The following is a 21,824-nucleotide window of genomic DNA, read 5'->3' as shown; positions in this document are numbered from 1 at the left end:
ATATGTATGTACTATAGTTACAGCAGTGATTTGTGTCTCAGTCCTTAAAATGTTGCTATGAAGACATTTTCAGGGTAGAAATGGAGAAATATGTGATTTGGTTTGTTTTAGGGCCTTAAAGCGGGTTTTATTATACCTAAATTACATGCACTGTTGTTTATTTTTACTGTGAGTCCTATTGCTGCCAAAATTTATTCACTATTACTATTCCTTCAACTGTGGTTGGATATTGACTAAAATGTATCTTACTTTTCTTTTAGAGCTGTCTACTTGGCTCTTTTACGGATGCCAGAACATCAAGTAACCACACCCTAATACAGAATATCACAACCTGTATTAGGGTGTATGCACATGCACAGTTCAGTGAATTAACTTTAAGCACATTATCACCATATTACAGCAGCTTTGCCAGGTATTGAGAAGCAGTTGCCTGTGTGATATATTTATGAAAGTGACCAGTGTGAAACAAGACAAATGTTCATAAATTAATTTTCCTTTACATTTGATCCCTATAGTTGTTTCCTATACTTCTTATATAGACACTTTTGGGGGAAATGTATATCTTAAACGGGAGAGGAACCATATATTTTGCACCATATATTTTTTTGTTTTAAAGTTACAGAAGTTGTAAAAATAATCATGTAACGTGCTCTAATAACTCTAGGGTTAGAATTTTGAATTTCTAATTTATTTCAATGAGTTCCCAGTAAAGGGTGAGGCCTTTACTGGTCCTGTGGACGTTTGATAAGTAACATTATGGGAGATTTTTGCGGTGCAGACAGCAGTGATTGCGTAAAGGTCAGTTTCGTCTGATCTCACTAAATATTTGATATTTGCATCATGATTTTTCGGAAACATCGCTGCAACTAATTATAGTCGACCTGATAAATTATTAGAAACAACGCACACAACACCCCCAAATCGGCAGCGTCACGCCACACTGTTGTCATTATTATCATTATTATTATTATTATCATTATTATTAATAATAATATAGGGTGCACCATGGCTGACATCTAGCCTCTAGGCTAAACTAGCTTCGCCCCCCCCCGTTGAAAGTCAGCAGCATCATTGCCACTCCTCCCAATAGGAAGGGCGCATCCCGGTAGCTAGCTGGCTAGCTGTACTCAGAATAACGATGGCAGTTAACCTCAGCAAAAATGGCCCTGCATTAACAGCTGCATATAAAGAAGTGGTAGATGAAAAATCCAATACCAACTGGTAAGGAGAAACATTTTCATAGCAGTATTAGCTGTTTGTACGAGGGAGGTTGTTAGCTACATTGTTGGCTAGCTTTGAGCGAGTCGACAAGTAACTTAACCTATCGTAAAATAAACTTAGCCAGTTACCTGGAAATAATGCTAATTTGGGAACCACATTAGAGTTTGTAGTATTTATATAACCGATAACGTTTATTAAGAGTCATCTTTGTATAATGTGGGAGTTTAGTTTCTGACATTTATTGGTGATCTGTTGATTAATAACCTTAAAGATGTGCTAACGAGATAGCTAGTTACAGAGTTGTCAGTCTGACGGCTATACTGAGGCAACTATCATGCTTTGATTATATTTTTAGCTCGAATTAAATGAAACCATGAAAGGGCGTGAGGTAAGTCGCTAGCGTCCTTGCCCACTTCCTGGTAAGATATCAGAAGTAATTTATAACCAGTAAGTGACACTAAAACTTCCTCTTTGTTTTACCTAACGTTACAGTAAGTGTTTGTGGTTTGAAATTTAAACCTGTTGAAGTTCAGCCGCCGTGTTTAATGATGACCCGAATTAGATAATCCCCAGGAGGACGTGTTCAGAGAGAGGACTGCTGGCTCTGTGTGGACTCTGAAAATATCTCTCATCAAGTCAATGTTTGCCTTTCTTCCCTCATTTTAAGCAGTCGACAGCCACCGCCTACCAGCTCAGCAATTTGCTTTTTTAAAATGGTGCTGCTAACAGGATTAAGTAAATGTAGAATAAAGAAGTGATCTTTCGGAGTGAGCAAGTTCCTCTGATACGAAATGCTACGTGCTGTGTTCTGATAACAAGCAAATGCCCTTTAAAATCCACTGCACACTGGATTTTTACTTTGTAAGCATTATTGTTGGTGTTTGGGCTTAAATTAGCAGCCTGGGTTGAGCTATAATTAGCATTATAACATATGGCTGATCATTTCATCTGTGCAGTAAATCATAAACGCATCCTGGGTTGTCTCTGGAAGGAGACCTCCAAGCCAAGTGAAATAAGAATGTCATAACACGTCCCTGAATTACACTATACACCTACCTACAACTTTCTAAAAACTCACACAGTTATGAGTTCATATCAGCCAAATCATTACATTATTAACTACATGTGGAACTCTCCTGCTATTCATCACCTAAATAAATATTTTGTTGCATGCAAATAACCCACAAAGACTCCTTTAGACTGACCCCGACACGAAAAACCCGACTCTATGAATGGCTTCTTCAAATGCCTTCAATATTAATGTATTTACACACAGAAAATGGAGCTATGTATTAACTAAAGCTTGTTTGTTTAGGTCTGCTAGTCTTTATTTTTACTAGGATTTTCATAGCAAAGAAATTTCAGTGGAATTTTTCTTCTTGGGGCCGCGGCCTGTAAAGATTACTCAAAAGGCTGATAGAAATGAGGATTAGAAACTGCAGCAGTGTTTACACTACACCTGTTTCCCCTGTATCGTGTGTAAATGGGGCTTAAGTGATACTTTGAATAGGTTTGCAAAACAACTCTTGTTTACTGTGAAATGATGCATATCCACTTTTCTGTCTGTGGGATCTGTTTTCAGCCAGTGGTGTAATTAAGTGTAATCTGGTGCTTTATACAGGGCCTTGTTCACCTATGAGGGAAACAGCGATGACATCCGACTGGCAGAAAAAGGGGGTGAGTAACCATGTGGATATTTTAATCAAGTTTTTATGATCTCGACACGATATTAGCAAATGTGTGCAGGAATGCCAACGTCAGCATAGCGGTACTGGAATATCAGCATAAAAGGACTGCTTGCCTCTGCTTTCTCACCCCATCATTTGCAATGGGGAAAAAATGCCCACAGTTACACAATGAACCACAATAACCATTTGACTTTTCCACAATGTTTATGCATCAGATGGAGGACTGGAAGAGCTGGTTGAAGAACTCAACAGTGGAAAAGTGATGTATGCTTTCTGCCGGGTCCAGGATCCAAATTCCGGCCTGCCTAAATATGTCCTCATCAACTGGGTCAGAGCGACACTCAGCTATTAAACATGTGTTTGCAGTCTCTGTTGTGGTCACTAACCCTCTAAATGTTGTTGCATTTCAGACTGGAGAGGGAGTAAAGGATGCCAGGAAGGGAATATGTGCAAATCATGTCAGTGCCATGTCCAATTTTCTGAAGGTAGTGTGAAACCTTTGAGTCTAGTTCAAATACACACTGGAATTTGTACTGCTGTCTGCTTGTGTTTGCAGAGGAGGCCTAACTGCATGCACCTTAATGCTGACTTTACCGCATGATATGCAGTAAATGGATACACATTCCTGTTCCTAGAATTCTCATTAATGTAATAGCTTTGTTGGAATGATGTCAGTGTTATTAATGCCACACTTGCAAGCAGCTCATTGCTGTGGCTGGTTTGTGTGTGGGAACCAAGATGAAAACTAGAAGGGTTTCCTCCTTTGTGTTTTAAAAGGAACTGTTCTTCTTTGCTTTTTCAGGGGGCACATGTCACAATAAATGCTAGAGCAGAGGAGGATGTGGAGCCCGAGTCGATTATGCAAAAGGTGGCTAAAGCCTCAGGAGCCAACTACAGCTTCCATAAAGAAGCTTCCAGCCGCTTCCAGGACAGCGGTCCTCAGGGTCCCGTGGTACGCACTTACACTTGCCTGTCAACACTAGAACAAGATAAGCAGTGAACTAGATCTTAACTAGACTCCTTCATCTCAGATCATGCACACGTCTTAAATGTTTTTTGTTGTTGTTGTTTAATGATAATCTGCAATCTGATTTATAAGAGCTTATGGGATCCATACTAAAAATAGTCATTATTCCTTTAACAAATCACAGTCTACCTCTGCACACGTGTTTCAACATCCTTTCCCTGCCCAAACACCTGCGTTCAGTCATAAACAGTCACAGAAATGAAGCTGCTGCTGATCTAAGACACCCAAATATTGGCACTCGTACTGCTGCATGAGCGTTTTCACGGTGAACTAAGTCTGCATTATATTGAAGATGTGCCATGCAGTGATTGTGTGAGATCTGTCACTGTTTTTGCACAGTGCATGTGTACCAAGTGAGAATGCAGAAGGAAGAGTGTGTTTGAGCCACCCTGGTGTGGAAATGCAGTCACGTTCACACAGAAAATAAACAAAGGCAACATTGTTCTTGGTCACTTGTGCACATACTGAAAAATGAGTCATCCTCTGTTCTGATTTTCTTCAGCGCTCTTTGATGTCTCAGATTTTTTTTTTTTTTTTTTGATGGTTTATCAGTTAGCCTTGTTAATGTGAGGTGAAAGGTGCTTCATATTGAGGAAAGGCAAGCCAGGCCTTCATGCATCCTGTCACATCCTGGCCTCATTCTGCATTTCAGCTGCTGTGTGCTATTGACCGCCGGTGTCAGCAGCGTACAGTCTCGCCCTTTCCACTGCGCTCTGTGTTGGGAATGATGACAAAGTGATGACACAGCACTGATTAAAAGCTGAGCAGATTTTAGATTTTGTGTCATATCACTGACACAAAAAAGTGATTTGATATGGATCCGTTTAAGAAGTTTATCCACAAGTAACCTGTGAAATAAAATACTTTTTTTTGTATTTTAATTTACTCTGGCAATTCTGCCAACACTGGACGGCATATCGATGTTTGTTTTCTTGTCATGCAGGGCTCAGTCTACCAGAAAACCAACGCCATGTCAGAAATCAGAAAGACCAACAAAGACAACTTCTGGGCCCAGGCAGAGGTACACTCATTAAACAATATATATACTTGTCTCTTATCTCTGTGAAACTGCAAGAAATGCCTCAAATATTTTAACATATTAGACATCCTGCCTTTTCTGTTAAGCTCCTGAGTGCCATGTATTTTTCACTCTATAAAAAATACATGGCGCATAGCCTTTTCCATCACAAGTGTAACTGTGATGAGTAACCGCTTAGTTGTAACTTTTTGGTGGCGCTAATTTCCCTGTAGTTTTCTTAGATTAATCATTGTAAAATCAAGCTTTTCAATGACTGTGACGTTTTGACCTTGTTGCTGTGATTGGCCTTTAGAAAGAAGAGGAGAAGCGTCGACAGGAGGAGCGGCGCAAGGCAGAGGAGGAGCGCAAGCACCTGGAAAGGGAGAGGAAAGACAGAGAGGCCAAGGAGGCAGCGATGAGGGAAAAAAGGGACAAGGAGAGATCCTCTCAAATCGACCAGCAAAAGTAGGCTTACCTAATAATGAGACCAGTTTGCAATTGTTTCTTTTTTCTTTTCTTTTTTAAACGAAGGTTCAAATTACATTTTCTCTGTGTTCTTATTATTAATTAGGAAGTACCAGCAGCAGCAGGAAGCTGAGAGTAGAGAGCAGGAAAAACCCCGTTGGGTGAGTGCCTCACTGGGCCACTGACACGACTACACTTAATTAACGGTGTTCATTTTTGAGTACTTTTTGGTGGTGCATACGTCTTCTAAACGCAAGTCAAGAAGGTAGCAAAGTCAGCAGTGCCAATATTGATATTAACATTATCAGGAGGAGCAGGAGGAGAACCAGGCAGCCCAGACGAGAGCAGTCAAGAGAGGTGAATCTGTGGAGAAGGCCAACGTGAGTTCCCCTTCACCCAAGTGCTCTTCTTCTGGCTAATTTACTCTCTTTTGCCTAAATCTAAATCTCTAATCCAGTGTAAGCCCTTTGATGCTCAGGGGAACGCACCTCTCTTCCAGCTTTTGGCTCGAATGACATCTTTCTTCACTGCATATATTGTTAGATTGATTTGTTATTTTTGTGTCGTTTGACAAACGCTTTCCACCGCATTACTGACGACCTCGGTCTAATGCTTTTTTGTACATATTATTGGTTTTCTTCCTCTCAGGAGGCTGCTTCTCTCATCTCTCAGCGTGCTGTGAACCCCAGAGAAATGTTCAAGCAGAGAGAGAGAGGAATAACTCCCAGTGACTCAGATGTGCCTCCTGCTGCTCCTGCAAGCCCTCAGCCAGGTATTTTCGCACTGTAAACAATGACTTGGTCATGTAAATCTTTGAATATCAGCATCTTTTTCAGGTAGTGGTAGGTATAAATTCTGTAAGTGATTATTTCCCCATCACTGTCCTTTCCATAGTTGAAATGTTCCATCAGACTGCCTAGTTGTCTCATAGTTCATACTTAACTCTGTCGCCATAACGCTGTCTCTTCCTCTGCTCAACCTGTCTGGTCTTTGTTTTCTGTCTCTTCAATTTTTGTTTTGTTTTTTTTTACTACTTGTTCTGGGGGCTCAATGTGCATCTCTGCTCAGGGCGTCTTCAAAGCCCCTTTCTGTCTAAGCAAGTGTATGAATCTGAGCGAGCCAGCTCACCTCAGCGCCAAGCTTCTCCTGTACCTGCAGGCTCCGCCTCTCCTGTCCATGCCACAGGTGTGAGCTTTAAACACACACACGCGCACACACACAAACAACAAGTTGGGTGTCAGACTGATACTTAACAACAGCGAATCGCTTCGTGTCTCGTTGTTCTGGTGTCTCATCTTTCACATTTCTTGTAATCTGCCATTTCATCATGAGTCATGCTTCCATTCTGTTTTCTTAAAACTTGTTTTGATACTCCTTAAGTTAAGCAGACCAAGAACGCCCTTATGTCTGAGCCTGGTGGTGGAATTTAAGCTTGTGTGCTCTTGTGAATGTCTTCCACATGCATGTCTGTGCTGGTGTTTTGGGTGATAAGAGCCTGATGGTGATGATGATGATGGGCCGTCCCGGTGTGAGTATGATGAGCAGGACGCAGCCCCTCAGGAGCAGCAAGGTGGGGTTCATTTCACGGGCAGTGTTAATCCTTTATATCATTTTCCCAACCCTTCCATCTGCTTCAGTATAAACACGTTGTCATGATTTGCTGTTTTGTGATAAAATAACTAAACTTGCAGCTTGATAAAAGTCGGTTCCTGAAACCTGCTGGTAAGACTGACAGCCTAGGCCCCCCCCCCCACACTCATTCTTACAGTTCTCTCTCTATTGTAGAAGAAGCACCGACTGCTAACTCGTGCGTTACAGAGCCGCTTTATGAAGACCCTCCTCAGGTGAGTGTTTACTTACCTTTGGCTGGACAGTGATAGACATAAGCAGCCACAATTAAAACTAATTTATCTGATCTTTCCTAGGCGGAGGAGACTAACACCTATGAAGTGACTGCTGAGGAGACATCAGACAGAGGCATCTGTGCGAGAGCTTTATATGACTACCAAGCTGGTCAGTCTGGGGTTAAAGTTCTCAAATATTTGACCAAATTCCAGCACATGGCCATTTATCTATGGGACACATTCTTGATAGAAGGAATATGGCTGTATATTAATGTTTGTATGGAAGACCTAATTATCCATGCTACACATGACAATCAGCAGCAGCTCTGACACAGTAGAATTTATCTCGCTGTGCTTGTTGTTTCCAGTTAGCTTCAGTATCTCAGTTGAGATGAAGATGACCCTGAAAAGTCACCCTAAAAGTAGTAGTATAGGTTTTGTAAAAAAAAAAATAAACGGTTAAAAGACAGTAAAGAGTGACAGAAAAGGGGAATGTGAACAAAGATTAGGGAGAATGAAAATAGAAGTTGCAGCATCCACGCTGGCCTGGCTCAACATCCCAAATATCCAACCTATTCAGCCCTTCAGCTATTCATCTTCTATCCAAGTACTCTGTCAAGTTCACCTCACTGGCTCTGACTCATGTTAATTCAGCCTTTATGTTAAAATGTGTGTATTTCATACTGATGCCTATCAGGGTCACAATGAGTCTTTCGGTGCTTCTAGGTACAAGTGTGTTTTTTCTTTTTACCCACACACCCTAGAATTCACTGTATGATTAATAAACCCATTTTAGGAAAAGTCATGAAATCTGAGATCATGGGGTTTTATTTTAGCACCAAAGCACTTTCAGTGACACCTTTGGTGGTTTTAGTGTTTAGGAAGTTTGACTGAAGTACGTGTTGAGAAATTTCTTAAAATAAACAAAACTTCTTTTCTTTTAGCTGATGACACAGAGATCTCTTTCGACCCTGACGACATCATTACCGGGATTGAGATGATAGACGAGGGCTGGTGGCGAGGCTACGGCCCGGACGGCCATTTTGGAATGTTCCCGGCCAATTACGTGGAGCTCATGTAAGCCTGGCGCGCCGCTCATCGATCGGAGCGGCAGGCCCGTAGGACCTCTGCAGTAAACACAACACACAGCAACGTCAGTCCTCACACACTAGATATCAGGCTGAAGTGAAGCAAATGAGCCTCCACTTCCTGGATAAAAATAACGTGAATGGTCATCGCGGGCCTGAAGCTTTTGATTTCAAGAAAGTATTTCCATTAAATTGTTGATGTTATAAGCAAGTGATGGCATAGCGTAGGGATTTGTGAAGACCTACAGGCCAACCAAAAACCTCCCTTTGTCATTCCAAAATTAAGTCCTGTAAATGTGATGCAGTGTCAGCCTCTTTAATTCTGTTGTGAGCATTTCTATTTCCCATTTCTTCCAAAGTGGCTTCAGTTTGATTTCAGGTATGATTTTGTTCTTACTTTGTAGCAATTGCTCCTCTCCATTTCAGGAAAGAAAAAAAATCAAAGGTGGTGATACCAGCTACAGAATGAATTTTTGCCTTGATTTTTGCCTTTCTGTACCGGCAGACTGAATAATTTTTTTATTACTATCATTATTATGTGACTGAATTTACATCCTGTGTGAATTTGAAACCTTTACTGATACAACTGTGGTTAATTACATATTTAAAAAAAACAAAATTTGTTTGCTGTGCTCTGAGTGGTAGGCTCTGTAGTAGGAAATGCATAAAATGGTTCCTTTTTAACTGTGAGCAAACGTTTTTGCTTTCATTTCATTTCAATTCCTTCCTCATATGGGTCGCATCATTTCACCATTTGAACATATTGAACTTTTCAGGGAGAAGTTGAAAAGAAGAAGGCGTAATCAGCATTATTTCTGTTCTGTTATATTTGGATCTCGCTGGACTGAGGTTGACTGAGTGCATAATAGATGTCTGACGATAAGTGACGATATTATGGTGCCATTATGACGGGGCGTGAATGCCGTGATAACATTTTATTGACACGTTTAAGCAGCTTGTCGGCACATTTTATGCAAGACCACTATTTTTTTTTTTTTATCATGGAACAAAATTTTTGCTCTTTTGAACTTTGAGGTCAGTTATCAAAAGGAAAAAAATGAGTTGATCGCAAATAGCAAAGGGCATTGTTTATCCATTCCAATGTTTCATGTTTGGGTTTTTTTTTTTCCAGAGTCTATTGTAATGCACAAACGTCCTTCATAATAAAAATAAATAGGCAATCTGTGTTGTCATGTTTTTTTGTTTTTGTTTTTTTTAAACAGGCGTACATTAGAAACACATTGAAATAACATAGAAAACCTTCAGGGATTTTCAGAGGTGTAACAGGAACTCAGATGTATACACAAGCTTTAACGTCAGTTTCCTGGAATGAGACAACAGCTGGGGAATTCACCTCTAATGCATAGGTTTCATTTTCACACGAAAATCAGATTTTGCTTCTCCCACATCCTTCAGTTAAATCTTGTGTTCAAGTGAAGAAATTACCTGCTTTATAATATTGCAAACTTGATTTCCAGAGAAGTTAAGAGCTGTTCTGTTGTTGTTTTAGCAGCGTCACATTGTCACAAGGCCTTGTTGTTGCATGTGTCACATAAGTGCCTTATATCTTCTCGCCTTTGATGAGCCTTTATTATTCATATCTTGAATTTAAATGCAGTTAAAGAACTTCCCACGATGAGATGGCACTTTAATAACTGTCTGAAGAGCTCGCTTCTTCCTCCTGCTTCGCTTTAAATACATGAATATTTTGTCTGAGCTTGTTTAAATTCAAAATTTGAACTGAAACTCTTTTTCTAATGTAAATTAATATTGGCTTGTCAAGAAATTAATCAGCCAGTTTAGTTTCAGGACAAGTTCCACATACGCCTACACAATCTAGAAACTAAATTTTAAACCTCTGCTTTAAATTATTGTGAGTTCACTTCTGAAGATCCATGCCGATCCCTAAAACAACCGGGGAGAGGTGCAGATCTTTTTTAAATCCCTAACCTACAAAAACAAAAAAGCAAACGCAGAATTTTTTTGCAGCCTGCTTAATAACCATTTGTCACCGTGACTGGAATCATTATGTGCCAGTTACACATTCTGCAGATTGTTCCCAGGATAGTGAGTCACTTCAGACAGGAAATCAGTGTTTTGAAATCACAATATTCTCTCCATCTCATTTACATTGAGCTGCCCTCCTCTCAACCTCACAGTGTTTATGTCAGTGAAAGTCACAAATGAAAAGCTGGGGATTTTCTCATTCTTACGAATGATGTTTTTGCTCATCTGCTCATCAGGTCTGTGCGTTTGTTTTCAGTGGCAGGAGATACAAAAGCTCACAAGATTTCTGCAAAATTTATTGTCACAGTTACTTGGAATTAAGATACATTTCCTATAAATCCTCAAGGGGAGGGCGCAAACATTTTCTCACACCTGATATTTCTAAGTTCATTTTTTCTCAGTTTGTCTTAACGGCTGCGATCATGTCTTCCACTTTTTTTTCTTGAGCAGCTTTGCTCATGTTCTCAAAAAACCAAAACAAGAACATGCCTATCAATCATGAAAAAAAAGCCCTTTGAAATTTGGGCAGTTTGTAGATATTTGGTTATTTTGACATTTGAAGTGTTAATCATTTTGAAATGTCACACTCTATCCGCAACAGATGGAGGAATAGGGCATCCCCCTTTCAAACAGATCAAAAACATGCGGAGGAAATGTGGATCGTGTCAAGTGCAGCATCTCTTGACTTGGGTGCTTTATCACGAGATCTATATAGGTTTGCTGTGTGTGACATAGCAAAAGGAAAATTAAGGGAAAATACACTTTTAAAATGTGATTCAGGTAAAAGAAATCAAGAGCAACCATATACATATATATATAAATTTTACTCAAATAAGAAAAACAACTTGTGTTTAAAAGTCACTCCAGTGCCTCCCGAGTTGCAGGAAATCTCAAGACTCTGACTCATAACTGTTAATAAGGAGACAGATGACCGTTTTTCTTTACGCACTTTTTTCTTTTTTTTTTGGGCCACTCATCTCTAGTGGAAAATTCTGCTTCTGCCATATCCTGGCATTTTATTTTTAAACGTGATATCTTTCTGCGATGGTCAGTAGAAACCATTTTAAAGAAGTAGAACATTCACACTTCCTTAAAATACAGCCTACGGGCTTAAATCCCTGCAGCTGCCAGGAAATTTCAAAGCTTTCATTTACCTACATGTTACCACTTAGAGTATGTCTTTAATTTCTATTAGTTGCTATGAGTCAAATACACATGCATGAGTGAATCCAGTCTAAAACACCTTCCCCCAAATGGTGCAATTTTAAAATGCCATTTCAGGTTTGCATACATCCCACTCTAGTAACAGTGGAAGGTTTGACCTTTTAGACATGATGCACTGAAAAATGAAAATTCTGAATATACTCGAATGATGTCAATAAAACAGACACTCCCACTTCCATAATAATCCTGTAGCCTGCTGGCTTTTGGATGACTCCTATCTTTGCTGTGTTTTATGTTACCTATACTTTCTTTGGCCCTGTGTTTCCTCCGTCACACATGAATAAGTGTGTTGTCACTTGATGCGTGACAGGGATTTTTTAAGACTGGACAGCCTAACGGGTTTAACGATGATTCACCTTACATCTGCTGTAAGGCTGGCAAATTTGAAAACCTGTATTCATGCAACAAGCAGATAAAGCTGACCTTTTAAAATAATAAGAAACTTGACTGCACAGTTAGCCTAGCCTCACTGTTATATATAGGTCAAAGCATTGATTACACACAAAGATACGCAGTCTGTGGTTCAACAGCTTTATTGAAGTAAATGTGCCAGGTGTGACCTTTTTTAAGGGACAGTACGCAGTGAGCAAAAGATGCAATAGCTTACATATAAAAGTCTTTATAGATATATGTATGCATAAAGATCCTATTAGCTTTATTACAGAAACCTTCAAATCTTACGAGTCAGAATGCACATAATGTGGTAAGAGTATAAGAACTCTATGTGAAAAATAGTTCCCATGAAGTAAACAAGCAGTCCTCTGTGACTCAGTTTACATTGTTGACCACGTACAGCCCACTTTAATCTTAAGCGGGCCAGACCATTGAAACTGGCTTTTCTGACAGTGTAAAGAAATTTAGCTACACACTGAATGAAATAAGAAGTGCAATGAAATGCTGCTGCAGGAAATGCAGGAAACCTTTTAGCATGACTCTTTGGGCTTAAATAGTAAGAAATAAAAGTGTAAAATTGCGGGAAAGGTTCTGGTAGCACATTGTCCAGACTGATCTGTAATTATAAAAGAAAGTTTGGGGGGGTTTTTTATTCACAGAAAATGTATTTTTGTATCTTTGTTCTAAAAAAATAGATATTTCTATAGTATGGAATGAAAAAACAGGAACTTGTTAGTCATTTAAATGTTTATCTAGTTATTTTGGTGCAGTATGAGTGGTCATGGGGGAGGTCCTTATCAGTAGGAACTTACAGCTACTTCAAAATCTATGCCCTCCCTCACATTTTCCATTGGGCCAGATTGGAGTGTTCGGCGGGCCGAATCTGGCCCCCGGGCCCTATGTTTGACACCGCCTGCTTTAGAGAAATATTTTTTATCTACTTAAGCACTGATGTTAATAAGTGATAGCCTCCTTCATTTATCTGACAATAGCTCATAGTCATTAGTGTACATGTTCAGGAAATGTTACTCCTCCATTTAAACTATATTTGAACTTACATGTGACTGAAGGTATTTGTGAGTCGGTATGTTTGTTTAACATGAAAGCTGTATAAGAAATCTTCAATAGAATCACTTGTAGTAATCTCTACAAAATCAGAAATATGTGTTTCATGTGTTGATGACATCACGAGTATAGACAATAACATGTCCTCAGGAAAAAAACAAATGAGAAACAGCACACTGTGAGCTACAGCTGTTACACTGTAAGATACCCAAATGCAGATTTTAATAAAGTTTTAAGCTGACTATTCAAACACAGCTGATGGAAGAAGAAAAAAAGGACTCAGTTTCCCAGACTCATTTGCGGTGTTACATCAGTCAACCAATGAAACTGTCCTGTGGAGACACCTTCCTATTTTGTGGTGTCAAGTTGATGTGAGCGCTGCATGAATTACTGTCACAGTCAAGCCGGAGACTAGAAGACAACATCTGGAAATGGGTAAGAACAATCTTGATTTTGTACTCAAAAGTAGATGCTGTTTACATGTGTTGCTTTATGAATGTATAGAAACGAGTTAAACACATCATTTTAGGGATGATTGTAGTTCTTTTGAAGTTGTTTAATAACCACACTTTGAAGATTTTTGCAAAAGTAAATTCATGTTCATGACATTCATCTGTGACAGAAGCGACTGTTAGACCCAAAACGTCACAAAGTTTCACAAGAGTTCTCGCCGACTTTTAAAGTGCCGCAGTTAATCTGTCACAATAATGTGACTCTGATCGGTGTCTGCTTCAAACACCAACACAAGCGCGTTTCATGTGAAGCTAAATAACCTCTGAGAGTCAATGGAACAATTTTTAAAAACAATATGTCAAAAATATTTCTCCAACACTCAAAATGGAGAAGTTCAGGGCTACTGAAAGCAGAATTAAAGGTTCAAGCCACAGCACAGGAAATAAATGATCTCAAAAGAGAAGCATATTGGTTTTGCACACAAATGATATCACTGTGGGTGGAGGGCTTCATGGTATTGAGCTGACAGTTTGTGAAGAATGACATGTCATTCTCAGAATTGCATTTCATTCCCAGCCTTGGTATTTTCTTCTTGTTTGTTTGGCTTTTTTTAACATTCATATTATTTCCAGCTACATTCATAAATTCATAGATTTTGCAGTCCTGAACATGGAAGTGCTTAAGTCAAAGTCAAACTGTTGCCAGGCGAAATATCAGAAACCACTAATATTCACATTAATGCAGGGCAGGTAAATGAATGAAAGTGCCTCAGTGGATTCTCATCTTGCTTGAGATTATCTTGCCAAAATACTGTAGTTCTTGTGTCACAATATCATACAGTGCAGCGTACAAGTGGTTGTGTTCATGAGCAGGAAGTGGTTTTGCAACCTGTGGTTTTATATCACACCCAGTTGACAATATGTTCTACAGATTACTGTTTTTCTTTTTTTTCCCTGCACTTATCAAACATTATAACTGTTGACCAAATTACAAGAACACCGATGAAAATCACCTTTGATATTACTTATGAGGGATGCCTTTAAATTTTGATCAGATTGCGCACTGCTACCCAAGATCTGTCTTGGGTTAGAAAAAAAAAAAATTCAAGGTGGCTCGGGTAAATTCACATACCCAAATGACTCGATTTTTGTTGAGTTTACCGTCTCTCTCTCTTTGAAGCTCAAGAGGACCAAAATGAAACGTCACAACAAACAGCAACCAGTGACGAAGAGAAGGGGACCGCAAAGCAGGTACTAAACTCTGTCACTGCTGATAAAATGACAAAAAAAAAAAAAAATGACAGTTGGTCTTCTGGCAGCCGTCTGGGCAATTTCCATCAGTTACAGTTAATCAGTGACTACAGACATGACTACTCAGAATGAGTTATGTGTTGTGTTTTCATTTCCCCTTTTCAGTGGATTTGAGTGGCGATTTTTTGAAGTGCTGATTATGTGCGTACAGTCGTTTCATCTCTATGGTCGATTATGAAATGAGTAAGGAGGAATAAGTGATTCTGCTTTGTTTTCTGAGAGGCCTCGAAAAGGCGCACACACACACACACCTCACACGCCACAATATTTCATTGCACATAAAGAAACTGCGGGAGCACTGCCACTCACAGCCGCTGTTCTGGTAAGTGAAATGAGAGGAACAATATGAGAAACACAAATTAGCTCATGAAATTTCCAAAGCTGATGTTAGTTGAAAGCATGGTGGTTTCTGTGGTGACTTCTGGCCTGACGATAGCATCGATCCAGAACGCCGCTGACAATCATTGTGAGAATTGTGTATCAACACATTGACATCAACATCACCCACACAGTTTTCCAAAAAAAAAAAAAAAAAAAAAAAAAAGAAAAAGAAAAAAGAGAAAGAAAAGAAAATTCATATGTGAAAATCAACCGAAAGTTTCACGATGATATTTGTTCTCTGGTCTTGAGTGCGATCTTCAGCGCAGGGGCTTCATTATGTGGCTTACAGTGAAGACATTTCCTGTAGGCGATCATTGATGCGTAAACCTGAAAGTTTTGTGAATCAGATCTAAAATACAATGACTGAAAACAGACGAGCTGAATTCTGTGCAAGATTCCAATCACCACTTTCTCACATTTTTAGATAAATATCATTGTGCGCGTACATTCTGCCGCATATTCAATCAAAATCCCCTGATTTGGACAAACGTGGCGAGAAAAGCAGGTCGCCCGGGGTGCTCCTCTAGGCAGTGCAGAAAATATTGCCTATGAGAAAACCTTTAGAAAACAGTGGAAAGTCAGAGCTGTTTGCTGCTGGCTGGGAACAGGAGTGTAAAGCCACTGAACTGTGACTCAGTTGGGCTATCTTGGTTAGAGGCCTGCACCTTCACTATTACTCACTCTAGGGGTTTACTTCTCGGAACCAGGAACCACATAGAGGAACTTGATTCAATATGAAACCGCCTCTAGCTGTTTTGTTGTACAATGAGTGCCACAGATATAGCAGCTTCTATATGTGGTGATTCAAAGTAAAATATTGACAGCGTCCACTGCGGTATCCCTTGACATCCAATCTACCGAAATTGATCAAATGCAGCTGTGATGTGAGATCTCACATTTAAATAGCTGCTGTAAATTCCAAACTCTTTGTTTTCACTACGAGAAGTGACTATATCAGCACTTGTGATGTATGAACCAGTGTTTACACAGCGTGAGCGACACGGTGGCTGCGAACAACGGAAGACTATCACACCCAAGGGTTCGTTTTTAGCTGCCCCTTTTTTTTGTTGTTCTTCTTCTTTCTTTTTTTTTTTTACTTCAACAATAGCAATATCATTTGAGCTAAAATTAAGCAACAGTTTCTCTTCTTGACTCTCAGCTTTTTGAAATCTTTCGAAGCGACGATTTTAATTCTGCATGCCTTTTCTGTTTCATTTCTCTTTTCTTGCAAACCACAAATAGTGACATTGTGAATTTCCTCTGCTGGACTTCTGAGTAATGTGAACTTGACGCCAAATTTCTTGGTATCTTAAATTCCTCGTTAGTGTCACTGACACTGCTTTTGCAGAAGCGTATGCGATTTTTGGAGCTCTTGCAAAACAGCATCATTATTCACCTACTGACTCTCACATAAGGCGCTTGCAACGACAATTCTCTTCTCGGCTCAAGCTCATTTTACTGAGTGACATTTGTACCAGTGACTGACAGCTCCAGACCAAAAACCCCACAAGTCTGCTGCGTTCTCTCCAGACAGGATGTGTAGCGGTTATCTATTGAAAGTAGCGGTAAAACCCTACTCTCTGATTTTGACGTTTCATTTCAACATTTGTGTCTCATGAGACAACTCTGCATGTCGTTTTTCCCATTTCTCTTACAGTACCTTCAGCTATAAAACAGTGGACTGTGACACATTTACAAAGCATACTAATGTAGTCCTTTCATGCATCTGTTTCCTCTTACTGTAGGCTTCTCCTGCTGTTATTGAGATTCACGACTCTACAACTGAATGTGAAGATGAAGGAAGGGCCAGTGTGGTGCAGATGGAGGAGAAGGCATTTGTCTCAAGTTTGCACTCTTTTATGAAGGAGAAAGGTACACCCATAGAAAGGATTCCCCACCTGGGCTTTAAACAAAGTGAGTTTACACTATTATTGCTTTTATATAAACACATTGTTATGTGTTTAATGTTATTAGAAAAAGAAGTAGATTATTCATGTGTGTGTGTGTGTCTCCCCCCCACTCTCAGTTAATCTCTGGAAGATCTACAAAGCTGTTGATAAACTTGGAGGCTATGATTCAGTAAGTACTTTATTTAGCTTCTGTAGCAGATGCAAAAAAGGCTTCACTGCTGGCGGGCTTTTAAGTGGAAATGAGCTGTAGGTTTAGGTGCTAGAAATGCAGACAGCGACGCTGTCAACATATCGCTCCCCATGCTCTGTTTTCTTTGATGTTGACACTGTGGCATAAGTTGTGAGAGTGAAACTCATAATGAAATGGAACTAGATCGAGGCTCGTGTTGACCACTGTTGCTTTGTCCCAGGTTGTAAATACACCAATATGAGCCACCTACGTTAGCACAGGTTTAAAATTGAAAGTGTAATTTCAATACCGAAAACCAGCAGACATGGCATTTAAAGGGTAAGCAACCACTGCCCTTCCTCAAAAACATTTTTACAAATAGATCTATAAGTAAATATATTAGGGTCCAAGCACCTGAGGTACAAAAATGAATAAATTAATTCACACAAGCGCTGTCTGCTAGGTGTTACTCTGGGTCAAGTCTCTGACTTGGACCTTTTAATCACGCTGTTGCTGCCTTGGTATGTTACACAGAACTAATACAGGGGTGGACAATTAACTTTTCCAAGGGGCTCCATGATAAACTGGGACTTCTGTGGAGGGCCACACCTTCACCCGAGTCCTATTTTTAGCCCGCCCTTTCAAAGAATTAATATCGAGCAGAACTGACTCCACCTTATTGGTGAATTCCTTGTTTCTCAGTTTCTAATGTACCCCCTTGGGAAAATGAATTGCCCGTGCACTAACAAGTGGCAGTGCACGCATACCTGCACAGATGGCACTCAAGCATGTTGTTAACTGTCCATCCTCTTGCCCAATTGTGATTTTAATTCTGTCTCCAAAAATAAATAAATACAAAATTGAGGATTTATGGTTTGAATGGACCAGTAGGTGGTTACATCCATCTTTTATATACAGGCTATGGTTTCATGATAGAAACAGCATAAAAATAGGATACCAGATACTGCCATCCTAGTGGGAACAGTTTAAATAGTGTAATGATTTTTAACTCTTATACACGTTCATTTTTGTCAACAGGTGACAGCACGACGCCTTTGGAAGAAAGTCTACGATGAGCTGGGAGGAAGCCCCGGTAGCACCAGTGCAGCTACTTGCACTCGCAGACATTATGAGAGGTGAGGATGACTCTGTTTCTCAAGAACCTTTTTTGGTTCAAACACTATAAGATCAGCTGAGACTCAATTTAAACTGTGCTGCTTATGTGACAGGCTGGTGCTTCCCTTTGAGAGGCATATAAAAGGAGAGGAAGACAAACCCCTGCCTCCAAGCAAACCACGAAAGCCATACAAGAGAAATTTGGATGGCAAGATGACTAAGGCAGAAGGGAAGAGGAAAAGAACTCATTCAGATAGAGACATTGATTCAGAGGTAACAAATTATAACTCTGACAAAACACCTAATAGAGAAGTGTTTGATATATTGTGTTCTAAAATCCCTCCTCCTCTATGCCTTTCAGTTACTCACCCAGAGAAGTCCAGAATCTTCCTGTCAAAGCGAAGCAGTAATTCATCCTCACTCTGCTCTCTGGGCTGACAGACACCACACTGAGCCAAACAGAGCAGCCAGTAATGTCTGCCCTTCTGTTTACCTTCTCCCCACATCCAACCCGTGGATTGCTCAATTACCGACTGCAGCCGGAGAGGTCATCTCTCCTCTGGAGAAAAAAAAGCGAATGGCTCAGGCTAGCCTCAATTTGCCGCCCAGTTCTCAGAGCGAGGATAAAGAAAGGCCCTCCGTCATCCACTGCTCCCAGTCTCCAGCCAGGGCTTCTTCCAGCAGAAACTGCAACTCCTCTGATGGCTCCCCACTCCCTTTATCCTCCTCCTCTTCCCGCAGCCCCTCCCCTTACTCTGTTTCATCAGAGGAAGGTCCAGCAGGAGGTGAAGATAAAGCTGCATCAAGCTCAGAAATGTCCCAAAATGCTTCTGTCAAAAATCCATCGGGCTGCAGTGAGGATAGCAAGACTGTTAGTAAGACACACAAAGAACCTAAAGGACAGAATAAGGATGTTTCTCAAATCGGCTCTGACTCGATTAAAAACCAAGTTAACTGGAAGTCCAACAAAGGAGCAAGTAAACATTACCCTCTTCCTTTCCAATTACCCACCTCATACTCTGTGAAATCTGTCTGGGCTCCAACATCTACCTCTAGCTTCACCAAAGTTATTCCAAAACCTGGCAATGTTCTACGACCCACTCCAGTTCGGCCAAGTTACAAAAACCACACGGGCAGGTTGCTTCAGCAAGACGACTCTCTGACTTGTGCAAAGAGGATGTCTATGTGGTCCTGTCAGACAGAGAAGAGAGAGAAATCCAGGACAATGCAACAGAAAGTTCCTCCCGCTCAGCAGAGCCTGTCCTATTCCGCCGCCACCCTGCCATTGCCCTGTGTCCTGTCAGGCTATGAGAAAACAGCCAGAGACTCCAGGCACCAACCTCCCCTGCACCCTTCATTTATCCCCAACAGAATGAGACTACCTCCCTCTCAGCTAATGTACCGCAATGTGCCAATGGGTCCACCTCCCTCTGCTCTCATCGGATCTGCTCTTTACTCTTACCCCTACCCCATTCCTCTGTTAAATCCCCAAACTGCATATGCCATTCCTGCCATCAATCCCATTTACCCTCAAAAGTTGTGAGAAAATCACAATGATAATCACAAAACAAGACAGTGGGTTGTTGCTCAGTGGAGTATTGTTGAGGCCTCCTTACATATGTTTTAAACATTAAAAATTTTCAAGTTATTCCTGCTGAGTGACTGTATGGATCCTGGGGATGAAGTCCGAGCAGTGATATCTACAAATATTTATAGGAGCCAATGAATCATGTTGAAGACTTGCTGTCCAAGTGCACCTGAGTGGTGTACTACTTAAAAAAAATTACAATATGCAATATGTCTTTAGCTGCTACACTAGGGTCAAATAATGTAATCTGTATAATATAAATTTTGGAAAAACAGATTACCATCGGTTATTTTCAGTTTTGATTTCTTTAGATTTTATGTAGTAAATGTTAATGATATGGTGTTATGATTATTAAAATGAATTTTATATTCAATTCAGGTCAAAATGAATGCGATATTAACCTCCTAGGACCTGCCGTCCACATATGTGGACATCACATTTTTGGTTATTTTGACCAAAATACTCAATTTTGCTTTACATGGGCCTGATATCCACTTACGAGGACATTATACTGCTACTGTTCTATCAAAATTTTAAATGAATATCCTCATTTGTGGCTCTCATTTTTCTTAAAAACAAAAATAAGGTAAAAAAAAAAAAATCTGGAAATTCTTTGTTTTTACATTCATTGGGCCCCAATATGCCCAAATATCAAAGAGAAATTAAAAATGCATGTCGTGGAACAGTTCGGGTCTTAGGAGGTTAAGGTTATCGTCAATTGCACAGTTTCAGTATTTTGTTTTTGAAAACAAAAAACTGTCTAATGTTTCTTAAAGTACTGTAGTTATGTCTGAAGATTATTATTATTTTGAATGAATGTTGGTCAGTGTATGATATTAAAAAAAATTATCTATATTGTTCTCATGTTATTCAAGTGTATTTAAACAAAAGACTAAAGCAGCCAACAAATAAAGAGAAAACATGAAAACATCTTTGTTCTTTTTGTTCAGTTCAACAGTTCAATCACAGCACTGTAGGATGGTGAAAGATGAAAGCTTTAGCATTAGGCCCTCTCCTCAGCCTTCTTGATATGATGTTCTTCTGCTTCCCTGGCCGCTGTATCTGTGGGGATGCTGTTCGCTCTTTGTCGTAGCGTCCTGATGACACACAGTTTGTGCTCCAGTGAGTGATGAGAGTCAAACCTTAAATACTTTACGTTACCCATCATTTTTTAAATGTCCCCCATTACTGATGGAAATCTCACAGTCTAAGAAGGCTGTCATTTTTCATATCCTCCCTGGTGAACTTGACGTGTTTCTCCACCGAGTTAATGTGATCAGTGAATTGTGGTACGTCCTGAGATTTGATTTTCAACCAGGTGTCATCCACATACCTGTACCAACGACTTGGGCGTGTTCCAGGGTAGGATAACAGAGCCCTGTTTTCCACTTCTTCCATGTACAAGTTGGCCACAATGGGTGAAACTGGGGAACCTATGGCACACCCATGTTTCTGCCTGACCCTTGTATGTGAAATAGGTGGAATGAAGACACAGTTCCAAAAGCAAACACACTTGGGCGGTGCTGAGAGTGGACCTGTTGCTGAGGTTGGGGTCATCCTGTAATCTCTTACAAACTACATCCACTGCTTCAGGGACTCGAACACAAGTGAAGAGAAACATAACATCATATGAGACCATTGTTTCATCTGCCTCCATAATGACATCTCTAAGCTTCTCAACAAAATTCAAAGTGTTCTGGATGTAGCGCTTAGAGCTGCCTACCAACGGGTTGAGGATCGAAGCCAGAAACTTTGAGATGTTATACGTGACTGAGTTGATCATGCAGACAATTGGTCTAAAAGGTACGCCCTTTTTTTGTATCTTCGGTAAACCATACAGACTTGGTGTAGCTTCCC

At 40.1% G+C, this 21,824-nt stretch overlaps 2 protein-coding genes across 4 annotated transcripts; both read left to right on the top strand.

Annotated features, from left to right (window-relative positions):
• Window positions 1–1,070: 1,070 nt before the first annotated feature.
• On the top strand, window positions 1,071–9,534 carry dbnlb (drebrin-like b). 3 transcript variants are annotated; one of them, XM_031732013.2, is made up of 15 exons: window positions 1,071–1,221; window positions 2,843–2,898; window positions 3,125–3,237; window positions 3,320–3,394; window positions 3,712–3,861; window positions 4,880–4,957; window positions 5,268–5,419; window positions 5,526–5,580; window positions 5,728–5,799; window positions 6,068–6,191; window positions 6,488–6,604; window positions 6,912–6,989; window positions 7,205–7,263; window positions 7,345–7,432; window positions 8,208–9,534. In XM_031732013.2, exons 1-15 carry the CDS (start codon window positions 1,139–1,141, stop codon window positions 8,342–8,344), a joined length of 1,437 nt encoding a protein of 478 aa, XP_031587873.1. In that variant the 5' UTR covers window positions 1,071–1,138; the 3' UTR covers window positions 8,345–9,534. The 3 variants fall into 3 exon arrangements, with proteins under 3 accessions (XP_031587873.1, XP_031587876.1, XP_031587877.1); XM_031732016.2 differs by lacking the exon at window positions 6,488–6,604; XM_031732017.2 differs by lacking the exons at window positions 6,488–6,604; window positions 6,912–6,989.
• A 3,864-nt stretch (window positions 9,535–13,398) lies between these two features.
• arid5a (AT rich interactive domain 5A (MRF1-like)) lies at window positions 13,399–20,473 on the top strand. Its single transcript, XM_031732012.2, has 7 exons — window positions 13,399–13,475; window positions 14,673–14,743; window positions 16,930–17,098; window positions 17,211–17,263; window positions 18,302–18,399; window positions 18,493–18,652; window positions 18,741–20,473. Exons 1-7 carry the CDS (start codon window positions 13,472–13,474, stop codon window positions 19,920–19,922), a joined length of 1,737 nt encoding a protein of 578 aa, XP_031587872.1. The 5' UTR covers window positions 13,399–13,471; the 3' UTR covers window positions 19,923–20,473.
• The last annotated feature ends 1,351 nt before the right edge of the window (window positions 20,474–21,824 follow it).

This window comes from Oreochromis aureus, linkage group 12 (assembly GCF_013358895.1).
Source record: "Oreochromis aureus strain Israel breed Guangdong linkage group 12, ZZ_aureus, whole genome shotgun sequence".
NCBI lineage: Eukaryota > Metazoa > Chordata > Actinopteri > Cichliformes > Cichlidae > Oreochromis > Oreochromis aureus.
The sequence above is the reverse complement of the archived record's forward strand: the minus strand, read 5'-3'. Positions and strand labels throughout refer to the sequence as shown.

Excerpts from the sequence above, each read along its gene's own strand:
- dbnlb (XM_031732013.2), top strand. The coding sequence starts at position 1,139 with ATGGCAGTTAACCTCAGCAAAAATGGCCCTGCATTAACAGCTGCATAT. Across the intron at positions 5,581-5,727 it reads AGCAGGAAAAACCCCGTTGG|GAGGAGCAGGAGGAGAACCA; the intron begins GTGAGTGCCTCA and ends TAACATTATCAG. Across the intron at positions 5,800-6,067 it reads AATCTGTGGAGAAGGCCAAC|GAGGCTGCTTCTCTCATCTC; the intron begins GTGAGTTCCCCT and ends TCTTCCTCTCAG.
- arid5a (XM_031732012.2), top strand. Across the intron at positions 14,744-16,929 it reads AGAAGGGGACCGCAAAGCAG|GCTTCTCCTGCTGTTATTGA; the intron begins GTACTAAACTCT and ends CTCTTACTGTAG. Across the intron at positions 18,400-18,492 it reads ACTCGCAGACATTATGAGAG|GCTGGTGCTTCCCTTTGAGA; the intron begins GTGAGGATGACT and ends CTTATGTGACAG.